This window comes from Apodemus sylvaticus, chromosome 13 (assembly GCF_947179515.1).
Source record: "Apodemus sylvaticus chromosome 13, mApoSyl1.1, whole genome shotgun sequence".
Lineage (NCBI taxonomy): Eukaryota > Metazoa > Chordata > Mammalia > Rodentia > Muridae > Apodemus > Apodemus sylvaticus.
In genome coordinates this window covers 54,050,049-54,069,425 of record NC_067484.1, presented here as the reverse complement: position 1 = coordinate 54,069,425, position 19,377 = coordinate 54,050,049, and the positions used below count along the sequence as shown (strand labels likewise).

At 37.7% G+C, this 19,377-nt stretch overlaps 1 protein-coding gene across 1 annotated transcript; it reads right to left on the bottom strand.

The window, feature by feature from the left end:
- Nucleotides 1-8,131: 8,131 nt before the first annotated feature.
- On the bottom strand, nt 8,132-11,346 carry LOC127663652 (ovomucoid-like). The gene is made up of 4 exons (XM_052155301.1): nt 11,286-11,346; nt 10,355-10,392; nt 8,974-9,086; nt 8,132-8,189 (listed from the first exon to the last, which is right to left on the bottom strand). Exons 1-4 carry the CDS (start codon nt 11,344-11,346, stop codon nt 8,132-8,134), a joined length of 270 nt encoding a protein of 89 aa, XP_052011261.1.
- Between the last annotated feature and the right edge of the window lie 8,031 nt (nt 11,347-19,377).

Genomic DNA, 19,377 nt, shown 5'->3' with positions numbered 1-19,377 from the left:
TTCAGAGATTCTGGGTTAATATCCATTTATCAGTGACTGCATTTTATGTGTGTTATTTCGTGAATGAGTTACCTTACTTAGAACGATATTTTCCAGTTCCAACCACTTGCCTAAGAATTTCATGAGTTCATTGTTTTAATTACTGAGTAGTATTCCATTGTGTAAATACACCACATTTTCTGTATCCATTCCTCCATTGAGGGACATCTGGGTTCTTTCCAGCTCCTGGCTATGATAAGTAAGGCTGCTATGAACATAGTGGAGCATGTGTCCTTATTGCATGATGGGGAATCTTCTGGGTATATGCCCAGGAGAGGTATAGCAGGGTCGTCCGGAAGTGTCATGCCCAGTTTTCTGAGGCACACAATCACTATTTCTATCCTTAAGCAAAAATATGAATAACCAAAGATGGGCAATAGAAATTCTGATATGTGGTGACCATTCAGAACACTGTGTCTATAAAATTTAAATCCCATATAAAGCATAGGAAGGCAGGTTTTAAAAAAAATGACCAAAGAAGTTTACCTCCACCACAATAGGAACCACTGAAACAAGAAACTCACAAGAGCATTAAAATAATTAATTTCAAAACTTGCTATTTAGACAGCATGAATTAGATAGTGGGAGAAAGAGCTGAGGGACACATTTCTCTGAGTAATGTCCTCCCTGATAAATTTAATGACTCCATGATAATCAGACAACCTGAATCCAGGAAGCAAAGGTGTGACTAATGTCTCAGCAAAATGGTAAAGTCTAGGACCTTCAGGACAGCCCTTAAGGCTATGAGAGAGATCTCAATACATGGGTTCGAAAATATATAATTTCTCAGATATTCAAAAATATAAGAATGCAGTATGAATTATGAGGGGCTTCAAGAATCTAAAGGAACAAATGCAGTTGCATAAATGAGCCAACTTGTCAGAAAGATACAAGGACAGCAGATACAAAGACAAGCAGATTCTTGAGTTCAAGGTCAGCCTGGGACACAAGAGAGTGCAGGCCCAGGTGTCACAGAATAATAATTTCAGAACAGAGTCTCACCCAGCTATCTTATCTTCTGTACTTAACAAAGGCACACAGATCTCTAAATTCTTTTGCAATGTTGAAAGAAAATGTGTGCTTGCTTTGTCCTAAGAATCAAAGGGCTGGCTTAACAGGATCCTAATTTATAGGATAATTAAAATTATCTGGAGAATTAAAATTATCTGGGAATCTGGAGTAAATAACTTAATTGATATGTAAATAAAAAACTGTTTTGGGGGGTTGGTTTTTGCTTTTGTTTTGTTTTGTTTTTTGTTTTGTTTTGTTTTGTTTTGTTTTGCTATGTATGAGAGTAGCTAGCAGAAAATGATAGCACTTTTCCAATTTTCTCTAGCAAGAGCTGAGCTGTCTAGAGATCGCTGGAGAGCAAAAATAGCTCTCCAAGAATTTTTTTCTTAACAGGATTTCTGCTTGGTCAGAAGATCCAGTAATTTTTTATAGCAGCTTTTCTGTTGGATAGAAAAACCATGACCTATCCAGATAGCTTTTACAATTTTTACTAGCAGATAGACCTGTTTCAACCAGAGAGATTTTAGAATAGCAAGAATAAACTGTCTAGAGCAGAGCAGAACATGTACGTACATACATACACACACACACACACACACACTCACACACATGGGGTGAAGGGAGAGGGAGAGACAGACAGACAGACAGACAGACAGACAGACAGATGGGAGAGAAAGGGGGAGAGAGAGGGAGGGAGTGAGGGAGGGAGAGAGAGAGAGAAGAGAGAGAGAGAGAGAGAGAGAGAGAGAGAGAGAGAGAGAGAGAGAGAGAGAGAGAGAGAGAGAGAGAGAGAATAAGAACAGCTCTCTAATTAGATTTAACACTCAGGACTAAAGAACTTGTGGATCTTGGAGAAGAATTTAGTAAAGAATTTACTTTACTAAACAGTACAATCTCTAACTATATTTATTAACTGCTCTTGAGAAGTTCAAAAACCTTGGCAAAAATTTATTTTTCAATTCCTTGAGAAGCATACTGTGTTCCTTAGAGGGAGCCACTGACAATGAACCTTTAGTCAATGATGGCCCTGACTTAGGAAGGATAAGTCTAGAGCAATATCAGTTCCTGGGATACCTAGGTGCAGGAAATAACAAGGCCAGAACAGAGCTGGTTTCCAAAATTCTTCAAGGTCTCATAAGAGAACCTAACATAATAGCCAATCAATATTGTATTAATGTCAATGCTTTGAAGCTACTAATCATACTGGAGGTTATCTAATCTTTCTAAAAAATTCCCCTAGTCCTGCATAGAAGGGGCCTATGAGCCCCTCTTACCATTACAGTTTTGATGAATAGTTGACCCTTGCTAGTAATTTCTGCACAATAAACACTCTTTGCCTTTACATACTATTTGAGTCTTAGATCTTCCCTTAGCAATTCTTGGACCATAAGATTCTTATACCTACAGATAAGTGAAGGCCTAATGCTCATCAAGTAAATTTCTTTTGGCAAATGACAGAAATTGTTACAGAAAACCATAACCAATAAAAATCCAGAGTTGTGGAGCCTAGTCTCAATGGATATATCTATAAAGCAAATCCAATATCCAAAGCTCATGGAACATTGTAGAGGATGGGGCAGAAAACTTTAAGAATTTGTTGTGAGATCATGTCTTCTAAGTAATATCAGAAGCTACACTCATAAAGTCCTACTACCATGACAAACTAAACATGAGCTGCATTAGGACAACTGTAGACATGCCAATGTGGACAAACCTACACACACACACACACACACACATGTGTGTGCACATGTGTGTTTGTGTGTCTGTGTATGTGTGTGTATGTGTGTGTGTGTGTTTGTGTGTGTATAAAACAACTGGTCAGACCTGAAAACATACAGAATGATCAACTTATATTTTAGAATATATATGTATCTACATGTATTTATATAAAAACAATTAATGAAAAAAATCATTAATTTGAAAATGGGAACGAAGTGATATATGAGAGGATTTGTAGGGAGGAAAAGAAAGGGCTAAATCTCAAACATAATATAAAAGAATTTAAAGCTTCTGAACAGCAAAAGAAATAATCAACAAAATTAAATCATACCATGAAAGGAGAAAATATTTACAACTATGTATTTGATGAGGAATTAATACTCAACATACATAAGAATGGATATGGTGGTATAGGTCAGGGAAAGAGCATTTGACTAGTGTCAAAGGGAGAAACAGAATCTGGAACTCTTATGAACTGTTGGAAAGAATGGAAAGTAATGTAGTCACAGAAGAAAACTTTACAGAGTTTCCGCAGAAACTAGAAGCTGAAAGCCCATCTGATCAAATAATTCCAATGTAAGATACTAAAGAGATATCTACTCTCCCATGTTCATGGCAACATTATTTATAATAACCAATATAGAAAGATAACTTAGAGACTACAGTAATAAGTGAATAAAATACAAGTTATACTTATGTAACTGAATATTACTCAACCATAAAAATAAAAATAAGGAAATCATGTCATGTATGAGAACATATATGACCTTGGATGACATATTGCTAAGTGGAACAGATGTATAACTGTATTATCTCACTCACACATGAACCCTAAAACAGTTATAATCACAGGATCAGAGGAGGGAATTATGGTTGCCAGTACCTGGGAGTTGGGGATGAGGGACAGCTATTAAAAAGAAGATATAAAGTTTCTGGAACAAGAGGAAAATTTTTATTTCTATGTGGAACACATATGATGACAGATGCATGAATTAGGTTATAGTCATTGCTACATAACGACACACAATCACCACACTGTACATCTTGAATATATCTAATCACAAGAGTGACTGTAAACCAAAAGGTATAACAAAGTCTTGTCAGAGATGTAGAGAAAATAGTATATTCGTGCATTACCAAGGAGACCACAAAAAAGTTCAGCCACTTTAAAAACTGGTTGGCATTTCTGACATACCATATATAAATGACAAACATGTTACCAACTCACGTTATCTGTAGGAATTTATAGAAAAGAAATAAAATCAAACCAATGTAAATGCTTGGTAATGTTCACAGTATCATCAATAATAATAGTTAAATGCCAAAACATTCCCAACATTCATCAAATGATGGATGCATTTTAAAATGTTAATTACCAGTTCAAGAGATGATATCATGCATTACTTTGAAATACTAATTCATGATGTGACTGAACCACAAAGAATAATCCTGAGTGAAGGAAGTAGCAAAAAACCATTCTGCTTAATTCTATTTATACAAAACATCAAAAAGGGCAGTTAAGTGGAGAAAGAACATAGAGCCTACAGCAAGAGCTGGAAAGGCGTGACCAGAAACAAATGTAAGATCTCCCTGGGAAGGAGAAATAAAACGCATTTAGTGAGTTGACAGGGGGAAGGTGGAGTGGAAAGCAGAGGGGTCAAGTTGGGGGTGGAGAGAGAGAGAGAGACAGAAAGAGAGAGACAGAGAGAGACAGACATACAGAGAGACAGAGACACAGAGAGACGGGGACACAAAGAGACAGAAAGAGAGAGGCAGAGACAGACAGAAAGAGAGAGACAAAGACACAGACAGAGAGAAAGAGACACAGAGAGACAGAAACATAGAGAGACAGACAGAAAGAGAGACAGGGAAAGACAAAGAGAGGGACAGAGACACAGAGAGACAGACAGAAAAAGAGACAGAGACAGACAGACAGACAGAGAGACACAGAGAGACAGACAGAGGGAGACAGAGACACAGAGACAGAGACACAGAGAGACAGACAGAGACAGAGACAGAGAGAGAATTGAAATAGGTAGCTATTTGGGGGCAATATGGAAATCTAGCTAGGATTATTAGGATTCCTAATAATGGAGGAACCAGATATCTTCTGTAACCATATTAGGCTCCCATTGGTGGGACTAGGACAACAATGAAACCACAAAATCTATGAACCATAACATGCCCTGCCTGCCTGCAAAATATACTAGGGAAATAGTGGCTCAGAGCTTGTGCGAGTAGCCAACCAAAGACTGGTCTAACCTGAGGCCCATACCAAGAAAGGGATCCCATCAGTGACACTGTGTAGATGGCAAAGATCCAGAAGCTGACTATCTCAGATATCTAGGATAGAACCAAGTAAGCTGCCCAAAAGAAAAATAAGTCAACGAAATGATTCTTAATGATATTCTACTACACTCGTAGATTGGAGCCTACACCAAATCATCACCAGGGAGGTTTACTCCAACTGCCGATGGGAGTAGATACGAGACCCATAGCCAAACATTTGTGAAGCTTTGAGAACTCTGAAGAAAATAGAGAGTAAGGATTGTAGAAGTCAGAGGTTCAAGGCCCCCAGAAGAATGGAGTCCACAGAATCCACTAAGCAGGGCTCATAGAGGCTCACAGAAACTGAAGCTACAATCACAGGGTCTGCATGGGTCTGTCTGCACCAGGCTCTCCATATCTGTGTACCTTGGGTTTTTTATTGGACTCTTGGCAATGGGAGTGAAGGTATCTCTGACTCTTTTGCCTGAATGTGGGTTCTTTTTCCTCCTACTGGGTGTCCTCATCCAGACTTGATTGGAGGGTGTGCCTACTCTTATTGTATCTTCTTATGCTGAGTTTGGTTTATATGCCTAGGAGGGTTGCTATTTTTTAAGGGAAACAGAAGAACAGTAGATCTGGGGAGGAGGAAGGGCTGAGAGAAGGGGGGATGGCTTTGGTTGGGATGAATGAATGAGATGAATTATGATATATAAAATAAAAATTTAAAAAGAGATGCTTGAATGATGTAAATGGCCTACAAGCAATTGTGCTAATAGCTATATTATATACTTAAGTTTATTTACTAAGAACAAATCCTGCTATACCACTCCTGGGCATATACCCAAAAGATTCCCCAGCATGTAATAAGGATACATGCTCCACTATGTTCATAGCAGCCCTATTTATAATAGCCAGATGCTGGAAAGAACCCAGGTATCCCTCAACAGAAGAGTGGATGCAAAAAATGTGGTATATCTACACAATGGAGTACTATTCAGCCATTAGAAACAATGAATTCATGAAATTCTTAGGCAAATGGATGGAGCTAGAGAACATCATACTAAGTGAGGTAACTCAGACTCAAAAGATAAATCATGATATGCACTCACTAATAAGTGGATATTAACCTAGAAAACTGGAATACCCAAAATATAATCCACACATCAAATGAGGTACAAGAAGAACGGAGGAGTGGCCCCTGGTTCTGGAAAGACTCAGTGAAGCAGTATAGGGCAAAACCAGAATGGGAAAGTGGGAAGGGGTGGGTGGGAGGACAGGGGGAGAGAAGGGGGCTTATGGGACTTTCGGGGAGTGGGGGGCTAGAAAAGGGGAAACCATTCGAAATGTAAATAAAAAATAAATCGAATAAGAAAAAAAACGAAACAACAACAAAAAAAAGAATCCCCAACTTCTGTCCAATATTTGGCTGTGGGTATCTGTTTCTGTCTCAGTCAGCTACTGTGTAGAGCCGCTCAGAGGATAGCTATGCTAGGCTCCTGTCTGCAAGCATAGCAGAGTATCATTAATAATATCAGGGATTAGTGTTGGCCCATAGGAAGGGATTCAAGTTGGACAGGTTATTGGTTGGCCATTTCTTTGGTCTCTGTTCCATCTTTGTTCCTGCATTTCTTTTAGACAGTAAAATTTGGGGTGGAAAGTTTTGTTGGTGGGTTGATGTTCTTATCCCTCCACCGGGGAGTCCTGGCTGGCAAGCTGTAAGAGGTGACAAATCCCCATTGTTATGCACCTTGACTAAGGTCACCGGAATTGACTCCTGGGAGACTCCATGGGACTTCCTAAGGTTTCCCCCAACACACCCTTGCACTTTAGCAGTTGCTGATTTCCATTCATTCTCCAGGCCTTTTGGGTTTCTCACCTGTCTCTTTGCACACCTGATCCTGCCTCTCCATTTCCCTTGACCTCTACTCTCCCACCCACTTCTCTCCCTCATTCTGTCTCCTATGACTATTTTGTTCCCCACCACCACCACCTTCTAAGTGAGATTCAAGCATCTTCACCAAGGCCTTCCTTCATGTTTAATTTCTGTGGGTCTGTGAGGTGTATCATGAGTACTCTGTACTTCATGTCTAATATTCGCTGCATCAGGGAGTACACTTGTAGACCATGCTATACTGTTCTTGGACATATGCCCAAAAGATGCTGCACCATGCACAAGAGTTTGAGTTTACCTTTTCACAGTGCCTAATGTATTGAATAAGCAAATACTCACAAGGCCTTTTGAATTCACTCGTAGTAATTTTCTGTATATTCTGCCTCTTTCTGGTGATATCAGCTGAGGAAAATATGGGTTCCTTTACTTCAATCTCTTTTACTAGTATTAATTCTCATTCTGAGTCTGGGGCATGGAAAGGTCACATTGTAGAGAGAAGGAATATGGCTTAAGATTAAATTGTCTTGATGAATATAGTTAACTTGGTTGCAAGGTCAAGCCAAAAAAAGTTCAGCTTAGGAAGAGAAGAGTTATTTCCAGAGAAAGTTGTTCTTAAATAAAAAATGAGCACTTTACTTCAATGATTATCATATATATTTGTCAAAAGTATGTGTTTATGTTATCTCTTAGAAACAAAGGACATTGTTCTTAAATGAATTTTATATTTGTGTGTGTGTGCATGCAAGCATAACATATCTACCCAAATATATACAGAGGCCAGAAGATGATATGGCATCCACCTTGGGCTGCAGCTTATAAGCCACCTGACATGGACACTGGTAACCAAGTGAGCTCTCTCCAAGATCAGCAAGCTTCACTAGCCATCTTTCCATTCCCTCTAAAGATTATCTTGGTAAGAGTGTAATTTAAGTTTTTATTAAGCATTGATGGCTTTAAGTTCTCAATTTACCAAATGTAAACTTAATGCCAGATGTTTAGATGTCATTAAGTAATTGAGTTAAAACCTAGAAATTCCAGGATCTTAGAAGTGAAAAGAACAGCAACAGTCCAGCCTTCTGTTGTGTATCCTACACAGAGGTTCACTCAATCTTCTTGGGCTACAAAGATCTGATGATAAAATTTCCAATTCACTGAAGACTTCAGTGCAAAACCATGATCATGGTAAGACCTTTACGGAGCTCAATCCATATCTCGGCATGTGCCGAAATGTGACATAGTAAATGAACCACCATTTTCTCTGTAGAGAAAAAAAAAAAATAAAGGAGATAAAAAATGTAAAGAAATTGTTGAAAAAAATACATCAAACTCTTTGGGAAGTGTGCTTTGTAATTTTGATTGGGGAAAGACTGAATGGCGGACAGTAATTTCTTCTTCTTTAAGCAATTGACTCCTCCCTGCTCCTGGCATCTGCACCCTTCCAGCTGAGGCTGGAGGGACCCATTCTACTTTCTTGGCTTTGCCTTCCATAGTCTTGGACCTTTTCCAGATTCCAAGAGAAAAGAATTGGGGATGGTTATTAGGTCTTGGAGAAGCATAGCTATCCAATCACAGAGTCCTTAGGAGCAGAAAGGACAGGGTATTGAATGGGGGTATCTTAGAGCATCCTGTGGTCTAGAATCTTTCATGGAGTTTAGAATGGTAAGACAAGCCTACCAGGGGCCCCCTTTCTGGCATGCTAGATTACAGCCTCTATCAAGAACTACTGAGCATCAAGGCTTTGGGATTATCTCATGTTGTGTACATCTACAATTGATAGTTTCTAATAAGTAAAATTAAGGTAACTGATCTGTGTGTTTGTACCTGTTCAGACAATCATAGTCTTAGGTTCCAAATGCAAAAGCCACTTTCAGAAATCACAGTATTAAAGAGGAATACACATGTTTCTTTGTCTTTTACATTGATTTGGTAGGGACACGTTTTCTGTCTATTATGAGCATGGAATATCAATAACACAAATTTAAGATTTTGTTACTAAGTCATCATTACTTAGAAAGAACGTGCATTTAGTACTGTATTCTTACCTGTACGCTAAACAGAAAGTGCATTTGTTGAAATAAGTACGGCCATTGGTTGCACAGACTGGAAAATACTCTCTGGTACAATATCCTCGAGGGCTATATGCTCTACACATTACCTGAAAAAAACAAAGAAAACATAAATGTATGAGACAATGGGTTAATGAATGAAATGTTCTTCATCCTTAATATGCAATGCCATACAAGGGTTGAATATAATATACAAATAAATGTAAAGTACATAGAACACAGTAAACCATGTGAAAACAATTATCATGTTTTTAGTTTGTAAGGTTTCTACTATGCAGTTGGCATAATATGATTTTGAAAAGCGCTAGCTCACATTAAAACATCAGCAAACTCCCCCACCAGACAACATTCCCTTCATCCCCACCACTAAATTGAATTTTTTATTATTTTTCTAAAATTCCTCTTTAATTACTATGCAATCCAATGCACATATTTACTGTGTATGCATGTCAATACATTTCATTTATGTGTATATTCATAAACACGTATTTTCAACTTTAGATACTTTTGTAATTTACACAAAAATATTAATACCATATATGTTATACAATGTGGTTCACTTTTACATATCATTGTAACACATATATATTACAGATATACAGATATATTCATATTTAAAGGGATAATTTGCTTATTTTCAAATTTATGTAGCATCTATTGTATGAGTATATGAAAGCCATCATTTTAATGGTAAATTGACCATTGTGCTGTCCCTACTGTTCTGTAGAGATACTGAATTACACATCTGAGTGCCAATGGCTGGAATTTGGGATTAAAATATTGAATTTTGCATCTTGTATCAATAATAAGTTGTCTTGCACTTAGGATTGATATTTTGGACTTATTGTAATAAAATATACTATTTTTAACTTTGAAGAAGTTCATTTTGGGGTAAACTTTACATTAAGTTGCTCATATTAACTTAGCAATTAAAAACAATGAAGTTATGAAATCCTTAAGCAAATGGTTGGAACTGGAAAATATCATCCTAAATGAGATAACCAAATCACAAAAGAACACACATGGAATGCAGTCACTGACAAGTGGATATTAGCCCAGAAGCTCTGAATACCCAAGATACAACTCACATATCAAATCATTCCCAAGAAGAAGGAAGGAGAGGGCCGTGGTCCTGGAAAGGCTTGATGCAGCAATGTAGGGGATTACCAGGACAGAGAAATGGGAGGGGGTTGATTGGAGAATGGGCAGAGGGAAGAGGGCTTATGAGACTTATGAGGAGTGGGTAACTGGGAAAGGGGAAAGCATTTAGAATGTAAACAAAGAATGTAGAAAAAAAGTTGCTCAGTTTATAAAAAAGAAAACATTTTTAATTTCCATATAAATAATAATAACTTACTATATGCTTGTAAAATGCTCTTCTTATAACATAACTTTCTGAAAACAAAGCAAATATGAACATATAAAACATATAAAGACAACCTTGACCACATTGTCTTCGGTGAGAAGTATCTACATGTAAATTGCCTGCTGCTTTAGGAATAAATGATAATTATGTTGCAATAGTAAAAAAGTAAATAAAAATGCACACAAATCTAGACAATTCTAATTTTCAAATATATGTAACTGTAAAAAGTAGTATCATATACTACTCTCCTATATAAGTATTATAATACTGCATTTGTTAATAGTTCTTGGATATAGTCACTTTAAATAAGATTTTAGGTGAAATATTCTGGCCTCAGAGTTCAAATATCTTTCATGTATTCACTTAAGTTGGAAAAAGCTCATCAGCTGCAATTTCAAGATTCCAGGTAAGGTTTCATAAACACCACATTTTGAAATGCATAGCCATCTTGAACTTGAAGGAATATAAATCATTTACTAAAGTAGCCCTTGACTTACAGGGCATGTTTAAAGACATTATTCATTCCTCAGCTTTGTATTTAACAAGAATAGGATTTAATTAGTAATCTGGAGTTAGAGATGAGCAAGGACTGAAATGTCTCCACTGCCCATTCTAATCCACCACCCTTTTTAAACTTCTCTAATGTGGACTAGTTCATATTCATAAAGCAAACAGGGAGAAAGAAACCTATTACTCAGTTGCTCAAAAAAAAAAAAAAAAAAAAAAAAAAAAAAAAAAAAAAAGCAAAAGCAAAAGCAAGCCACTGTTGTAATTTTAAAGAGGCATTTGTAACATGACCACTTTAAGGATCACAGCCCCAATAGGACAAACTCATTCACTCATTTTTTATTTTTCAGTTTTCCCTCCCTAAATATTTTAGAATATGTTTAAAGTTCTCATTTGGACTGAAAAATATACTCACCAGAACAAAGAAGAAATGATAAGGTAATGTATATAACTTGAACTCTTGAGAAGATGAGCATTTTATGAAAGATAAACAAGAACCTTTTATGAAGATAAACAGGGTACCTGGGACAGCAAATAAAAATAACCAGGGCTCAGTTGGACAGTCTTTTGATTCTAAGAAACATTTCTATCCACCCAGGACCCTAATTAAGGAATGACATTCCCTCTTATCTATTTCTAAAATATTTTTCAACAAGGTCATAAAATGTAATCATGGGAGACCACTCAGAGTTAGATAGATAGATAGATAGATAGATAGATAGATAGATAGATAGATAGATATGTAATAAATAAGTTATCTCAATCAATCAATAAAATTGGAAAATACTAGGAAAGGAAACTGTTGGTGTGTGGGAGACAAATACACCCAGAGAGAGAGAGAGACAGAGACAGAGACAGAGACAGAGAGACAGAGAGAGAGAGATTCCACTTTTTTTTAGGAAGGACCTTAACCTGGAGAAGTCCTCACACAAGGATCCCCGCTCACTGTGTGCCCCATTGACTTACCTCACAAAAAGAGATATTTGATTCAGAGACTTTGGCTACTTTGTTCACTTTTCTTTCCTCAATCACAGCCTTCCAGCTAAGTCTCCAATTTATCTGTGAGTGATGCTGTGGCCTAAAAAGATTGTACAGGGAAGATAAGACACAGTGACATCATGAGTTCTTTTCCAAAGGTTGAAAATTAGGTCATGAGGGAAGTGAAGCCTACCAAATACTTCTCGGTAGATCGTTTCTTGGCAGGTGACATGGGACAATTTGGTCTCATCAACTTGTAAGAACTGGAAGAATGACAGTCCTCACTTCTTCTAACAAAGGGAAGATATATAAAATATTTCACAAATAAATGACTTGTAAGAGGACAAGAGAACCAATGAGAAAAAGTGAGTTTGACAATGATATTTGGACATGGGTGTAGGTTATTAGAATTTTTAAAATGAATGTATGCAAGAATCATGGAAAAGTTCTAACAATGGTAAAGACATTGTTCTACTGTTAAGTGAACTGATAGTTAAGAGAAGAGACCTGATTGTTGTTCATGGCCAAAAGCTCCTAGGTGAGATTCATCAACAACCTGATTTAAGGAAGTTCTGGAGAAACAGAATTCAAAAGTGCAGAGCTGAAGTGAGTACAGGCAGAGTGGAAAGTTGCCCTTTTAAGGGTTATTAATTATTTCTCTCCAATGTTTCTGCATCTGTAGACAGTAGGGCTGGAACATCTCCTACTGCTATGCTTTGGGTCAATTTCTTTCTTTCTTTTTTTTAGGATATCAGAATATATGTTAAAATAATAAATAAACTTTATTAAATCTAGAACATTAAAAATTTAAGACATTTTTAAAACTGAAAGTAAAGTTATCATATGACATATTCTGATTATGATTTTTGTTCCTCCTAGGCCCTCCCCAATTTCTCCACCCACCTGAACTCACATCCACCACCCCCATTAAATTAAAAACAGGCATCTAAAATGTTAATAAAATAAAATCAGATAAAGTAAAACCAAACAAACCAGTATAAGACAAAAGAAAAGAAAAGAAACAGAAGAAAAAGAGACAAAGAAAAACTCAAGAAATATACAAAGACACCGACACAGAGTCAAATCCCATAAAAATACAAAACCAGAGACCATAATTATACATAAAGGTCATATAAGTTTAAAAATCAAACCAACAGCAATAACAACAAAATCCAAAAGTCCTGACAAAGCATTATGAAATAACATTGATTTTCAAAGAAGGGTTATTTAAAATATAGAAGGTGGGGACGTGTCCATAATCTCTTTCTCAGTGTGTTTGGTGATGATGTATGGAAAACTCCTGATTGTTATAAGTTGATTTTGTATCCTGATATTTTGCTGAAATGATTGTTTCTAGAAATTTTCTGATGGAATTCTTAGGATTTCTTACATATAATTTATCATCTGCAAACAGGGATAATTTGACTTTTATTATACTGACCACGCTCCAGGTCAGGACCCACACTGAAGAAGTTTATGCAATTCACTTTATGAGTTAAGTTAGGAAACAATGAAGGAGGGAAGGAAGGAAGGAAGGAAGGAAGGAAGGAAGGAAGGAAGGAAGGAAGGAAGGAAGGAAGGAAGGAAGGAAGGAAGGAAGGGGAAGGAAGGGAAGGAGGAAGGAAGGATAATAAAGTTGGGTAAGTAGAAAGATAGAGGAGTAGGAGTGGTATATACTATCAAATCATTGCATGAAATTCTTAAAAGATTAAAAACATTTTACATTTTAAAAAGACTATCTCATAACTCCTGCAGCTGCTTCTTCACTGTCCAAATTAACTTGATCAAGAAGCCAATAAACTTCTTCTGCCATGAGATCCATGGACTTCCTCTATCATCCAATTAGACTTCCTGCTGCAAGAGCTACCAAAGCAAACATTGCTACAGCTGGTGACTGGAGGCAACTGCTAGCAGAAAAGTTTTGACCGCTGTTCCAGAAGGAAATTTATAGATGGGCTTCCCAGAGACTTTTTCCAGGACAGCATCAACACCCCAAAGGAGAAAGGCAGCACTGTCTGAGCTAAACACAAACTGTGGTTTGAGCAACACACAAACCCATTCTTGACAACCCTGTGGAAATATAGAAATTGCAGTAAGAGAGTTTCTTTGGCTATCCATAGCTTACAGAGCATAGTCAAGAAAACTCTACATACAGGGAATGCTGGGCATCCGTAAAAGAAAAATAGGGCTAGAGCCCAACACAGGACCACAGAGACTAAACAATAGACCAAGAGACAAATTAGCATTCAAATGATCACATATTCTTAAATTTCCACACTTTTCTGTATTCACTATAGCAATTATCTGGAAGTGATTTCATTATTTTATGCCTTTGCCCTGCTCTCTTCCTCATAAAGACAGGTATGTATTGTCTACATACTACAGGGGGTCATTGTAGCAGATCAAGACTCACCCCTATTGATCATACCTTAACTATTTTGCTCTCACTTGTTTTTCCCTGCTGATTTCCTTTCTGTCTCTTTTTCTATGCTGGCCCTCTTACTGTTAACACTCCCAATGACCAGAGGCTAACCTGGCTTATGATATCTGGGTACCATTACTTTCTTTTTTTAGTATACCGCTGACCAAATTCCCACAAATTCCATCCCTCATTTTTTTTCTTTGTCTCCGTAATTCTCACATCTTCTCTACTTCCCATCCAGGAGCTAGTACTAATAGTCTCAATGAGATTGCTTCTTTTTCTTTTCTTTTTCTGTACATTCATGCACATAATAACTAATATATCATTGTACACAGTACAACAAGGATTCCTTCACTTTACTCCCTAAGCTTGTTGTTCCCGGAAGTGTTCATGAACCCCAAAAGACCAACAAGGAGCTGTTTCCAATGTAACCATACTAGGATCTCTATTATAACTTCAAGGCCTGGAGAGAGCTGGTCTCTCAGGCGTGCTGTCACTCCTAAGTTCACAGGTGAAACCACCACTGTTATTCCAATAACTGGCCAAAGTGGGCCCTGCCAGGAACTCACAGAGCCTAGGAACCATGTAGCACCCAGGGACAGGATCCTTCCAGTCTCCATCAGCACCCCAGAGCTAACCCTGTGACAAAGCTCTCCACACCCAAATCCTGCCCAGAGAGAACTGGACTCCCAGGAGTGCTGACACACCTAAGATCACAGCTTTCTGCACCCTATTACCTTCAGGACAAAGCTCGTATTGAAGGAGTGCTCAGACACCTAAGATAACAGGCTCACAAGAGGGGCAAGCTCCAGTCAGAGACAACAAGACCAACACTAGAGATAGCCAGATTGCAAGAAGCAAGCACAAGAACCTAAGCAATAGAAACCAAGACATCACCAGTACCCAGTTCTCCCACCACAGCAAGTCCTGGATACCCCTACACACCAGAAAAGCAATAGTGTATTTAAAATCACATCTCATGATGATGATAGAGGACTGCAAGAATGACATAAATAACTCCCTAAAAGAAATACAGGAGAATACAGGTAAACAGCTAGAAGTGCTTAAAGAGGAAACCCAAAAATTCCTTAAAGAATTACAGGAAAACACAACCAAACAGATGAAGGAATTGAACAAACCATCCAGGATCTAAAAATGGAAATAGAAACAATAAAGAAATCACAAAGGGAGACAACCCTGGAGATAGAAAACTTAGGTAAGAGATCAGGAGTCATAGATGCAAGCATCACCAACAGAATATAAGAGATAGAAGAGAGAATCGCAGGTGCAGAAGATACCATAGAAAGCATTGACACAACAGTCAAAGAAAATGCAAGTTCAAAAAGCTCCTAACCCAAAACATCCAAGAAATTCAGGACACAATGAGAAGACCAAACCAAAGGATAATAGGTATAGAAGAGAGCTAAGACTCCCAACTTAAAGGGCCAGTATATATCTTCAACAAGATTATAGAAGAAAACTTCCCTAACCTAAAGAAATAGATGCTGCTCCACAATCTTCGGTCCCGGACAGACCAGACAGGCAACACCAGGTATGCAGAGATATCCCACGTTAAACATCTCTTGGAACACAGCCTGTCAGGTTTCTGCCTGCACCAAGGCCTAGGCAGCTCTTTGGGTATACTGTGTTCCAGCCCTGTCATGAGGCATTCGCCCTGCAGGATGACGAGCACTTGGAGGGGTCCCCACAGCCTCCACCATCTTAGATCCTGAACGAACCAGGCAGGCAGCACCAGGTACACAGAAACAACCTGAGTATAACATTGCTTGGGGCAAGGGACACCAGAAGTCCAATGGCACCCAAGAGTAGGACAGCCCATCAGCAATCTGTGCCAGAGGAAACTGAGTCATCCAATGGTGCACAAATAGCTTACAGGCTCACAGGAGGTTCAAAGACCAGCCAGTGACAACAGGACCAACTAACACCAGAGATAACCAGATGGCAAAAGGCAAATGTAGAAATGTTGCTAACAGAAATCAAGGCAATATGGCAACATCTGAACCCAATTTTCTGACAATAGCAAGTCTAGAAAAACAAGATTTGGATTTAAAGTCGCATCTCATGATGCTATTAGAGGACTACAAGAAGAACATAAATTAATCTCTTTAAAAAATAGAGGAGAACATCAATAAGATAAAAGACTTGACAAAGGAAACACAAAAATCACTTAAAGAAATTCAGAAGAATATGGGTCAAGAGAAGTCAATAAAGAGGAAGTGCAAAAATCAAAGAAATGCAGGCCAACTTGGGTCAACAGGCAGAAGTCATGAAAGAGGAAACATAAAAATCTATTAAAGAATTACAGGAAAACACAAACAAACAAGTAAAGGAACTAAGGAAAAACCATCCAGGATCTAAAAACAGAAGTAGAAACAACTAAGAAATCACAAAGGGAGACCACTTTGGAGATAGAAAACCTTGGGAAGAAATCAGGGGACATAGATGCAAATATCAACAACAGAATACAAGAGATAGAAGAAAGAAACTCAGATGCCGAAGATACCATAGAAAGCATTGACTAAACAGTCAAAGAAAATGCAAAATGCAAAAAGCTTGTAAGCCAAAACATCCAGGAAATCCAGGAAACAATGATAAGACCAAATCTAAGAATTATAGGTATAGATGAGAGTGAAGATTTACAACTTAAAAGCCATAAAATATCTTCAACAAAATTATGAAAGAAAACTTCCCTAACCTAAAGAGAGAGATGGCCATGAATATACAAGAAGCCTACAGAACTCCAAACAGACTGGACCAGAACAGAAATACCTCCTGTCACATAATAATCAAAACCCTAAATGTACTAAACAAAGAAAGAATATTAAAAGCAGTAAGAGGAAAAGGTCAAGTAACATATAAAGGAAGACCTATCAGAATTACACCAGAATCTCACCAGAGACCATGAAAGCTACAAGATCCTGGGAAGATCTCATACAGACTCTAAGTGAACACAAATGCTAGCCAAGACTACTATACTCAGTAAAACTCTCAATCACCACAGATGGAGAATCCAAAATAGTCCATGATAAAACCAAATTTACACAATATCTTTCTACAAACCTAGCCCTACAAAGAATAGATGGAAAACGCCAATACAAGGAGGGAAACTACATCCTGGAAAAAGCAAGATAGTAACTTTCTTTCATCAAATTCAAAAGAAGATAACCACTCAAACATGAAAATAACATCAAAATTAACAGGAAGTAATAATCACTAAGCCTTAATATCTCAACATCAATGGACTCAATTCCCTAATAAAAAGACATAGACTAACAGACTGGATACATAAACAGGACCCTACATTTTACTGCATACAGGAAAAACTGCTCAGTGTCAAAGACAAACACTACCTCAGAGTAAAAGGCTGGAAAACAATTTTACAAGCAAATGGTCTCAGGAAACAAGCTGGAGTAGCCATTCTAATACCAGATAAAATTGACTTTCAACCTAAAGTCATCAAAAGAGACGCGGAAGGACACTAGTTACTGGTCAAAGGAAAAATCCACCAAGAATAACTCTCAATTCTGAACATCTATGCTCAAAATGCAAGGGAACCCTCATTTGTAAAAGAAACTTTACTAAAGCTTAAAGCACACATTGCACCTAACACAATAATTGTGGGTGACTTCAACACTCCACTCTCCTCAATGGACCAATCAGGAAAACAGAAACTAAACAGGGACATAGTTAAACTAATTGAAACTTTGGGCCAATTGATTTAACATATATATGTTAAATATGTATATATATATATATATATATATATATATATATATATATATATATATATAAACATTTCATCCTAAAGAAAAAGAATACACACCTTTTTCTCAGCACCCCATGGTACTTTCTCCAAAAATCGACCATATACTTGGTCACAAGACAGACCTCTACAAATATAAGATCGAACTAACCCCAGGCCTCCTATCAGATCACTATGGAATAAGAGTAGTCTTCAACAGCAACAAAAACAACAAAAAGCCCACATACACATGGAAGCTGAACAATACTCAATTATGCCTTAGTCAAGGAAGAAATAAAGAAATCAAAGACTTTTTAGAATTCAATGAAAATGAAGGTAGAACACACACTAATTTATGGGACACAATGAAAGCAGTGCTAAGAGGAAAACTCATAGCCCTGAGTGCCTCCAAAAAGAAAATGGAGAGAGCATACACAAGCAGCTTAACGACACAGCAGAAAGCTCTGGAACAAAAAGAAGCTAATTCACCCAGGAGGAGTAGAAGACAGGAAATCATCAAACTCAGGGCTGAAATCAATCAAGTAGAAATAAAGAGAACCTTACAAAAAATCAACAAAACCAGGATCTGTTTCTTTGAGAAAATCAATAAGATAGATAAACCCTTAGCCAGATTAACCCAAGGCCATATTCAGGGCTTTGAGTTGGCCCACCCCAACATTTACCCTCTCCATGAACTGCTACAGAACAAGAAGGGGCTGGTCTTGTATATTCAAAGCTGCAAAATGTCCACAACACAGGTAACAACATTACTGATTGTGTAGCAAAAGCCAGAGTTCTCAAACCAGGACAATGACTCATTGCAATGAATATTTGCAAGAGAAGCTATTTGCACAAAAGGGTATACTACGTGACACACTCTGATATGCCACAGCATTCATGGAAAGATTATTTGTTTGTTTGTTTGTTCTCTTTGGGAGAACATTGGAAGGGAGAAATAATAGCAGATATGGACAGACAAAGCTATAAGTGTGAAAGAGAAGTATAATAATAAATGCACAAAGAATCAATTAAAAAGAAAAGAGAAGAAGAAGAAGAAGAAGAAGAAGAAGAAGAAGAAGAAGAAGAAGAAGAAGAAGAAGAAGAAGAAGAGAAGAAGAAGAAGAAGAAGAAGAAGAAGAGAAGGAGGAGAAGAGAAGGAGAAGGAGGAGGAGAAGGAGGAGAAGGAGAAGGAAAAGAAGAAGAAGGAGAAGAAGAAGGAGGAGGAGGAGGAGAAGGAGAAGGAGGAGGAGGAGGAGGAGGAGGAGGAGGAGGAGGAGGAGGAGGAGGAGGAGGAGGAGGAGGAGGAGGAGGAGGAGGAGGAGGAGAAGGAGAAGAAGAAGAAGA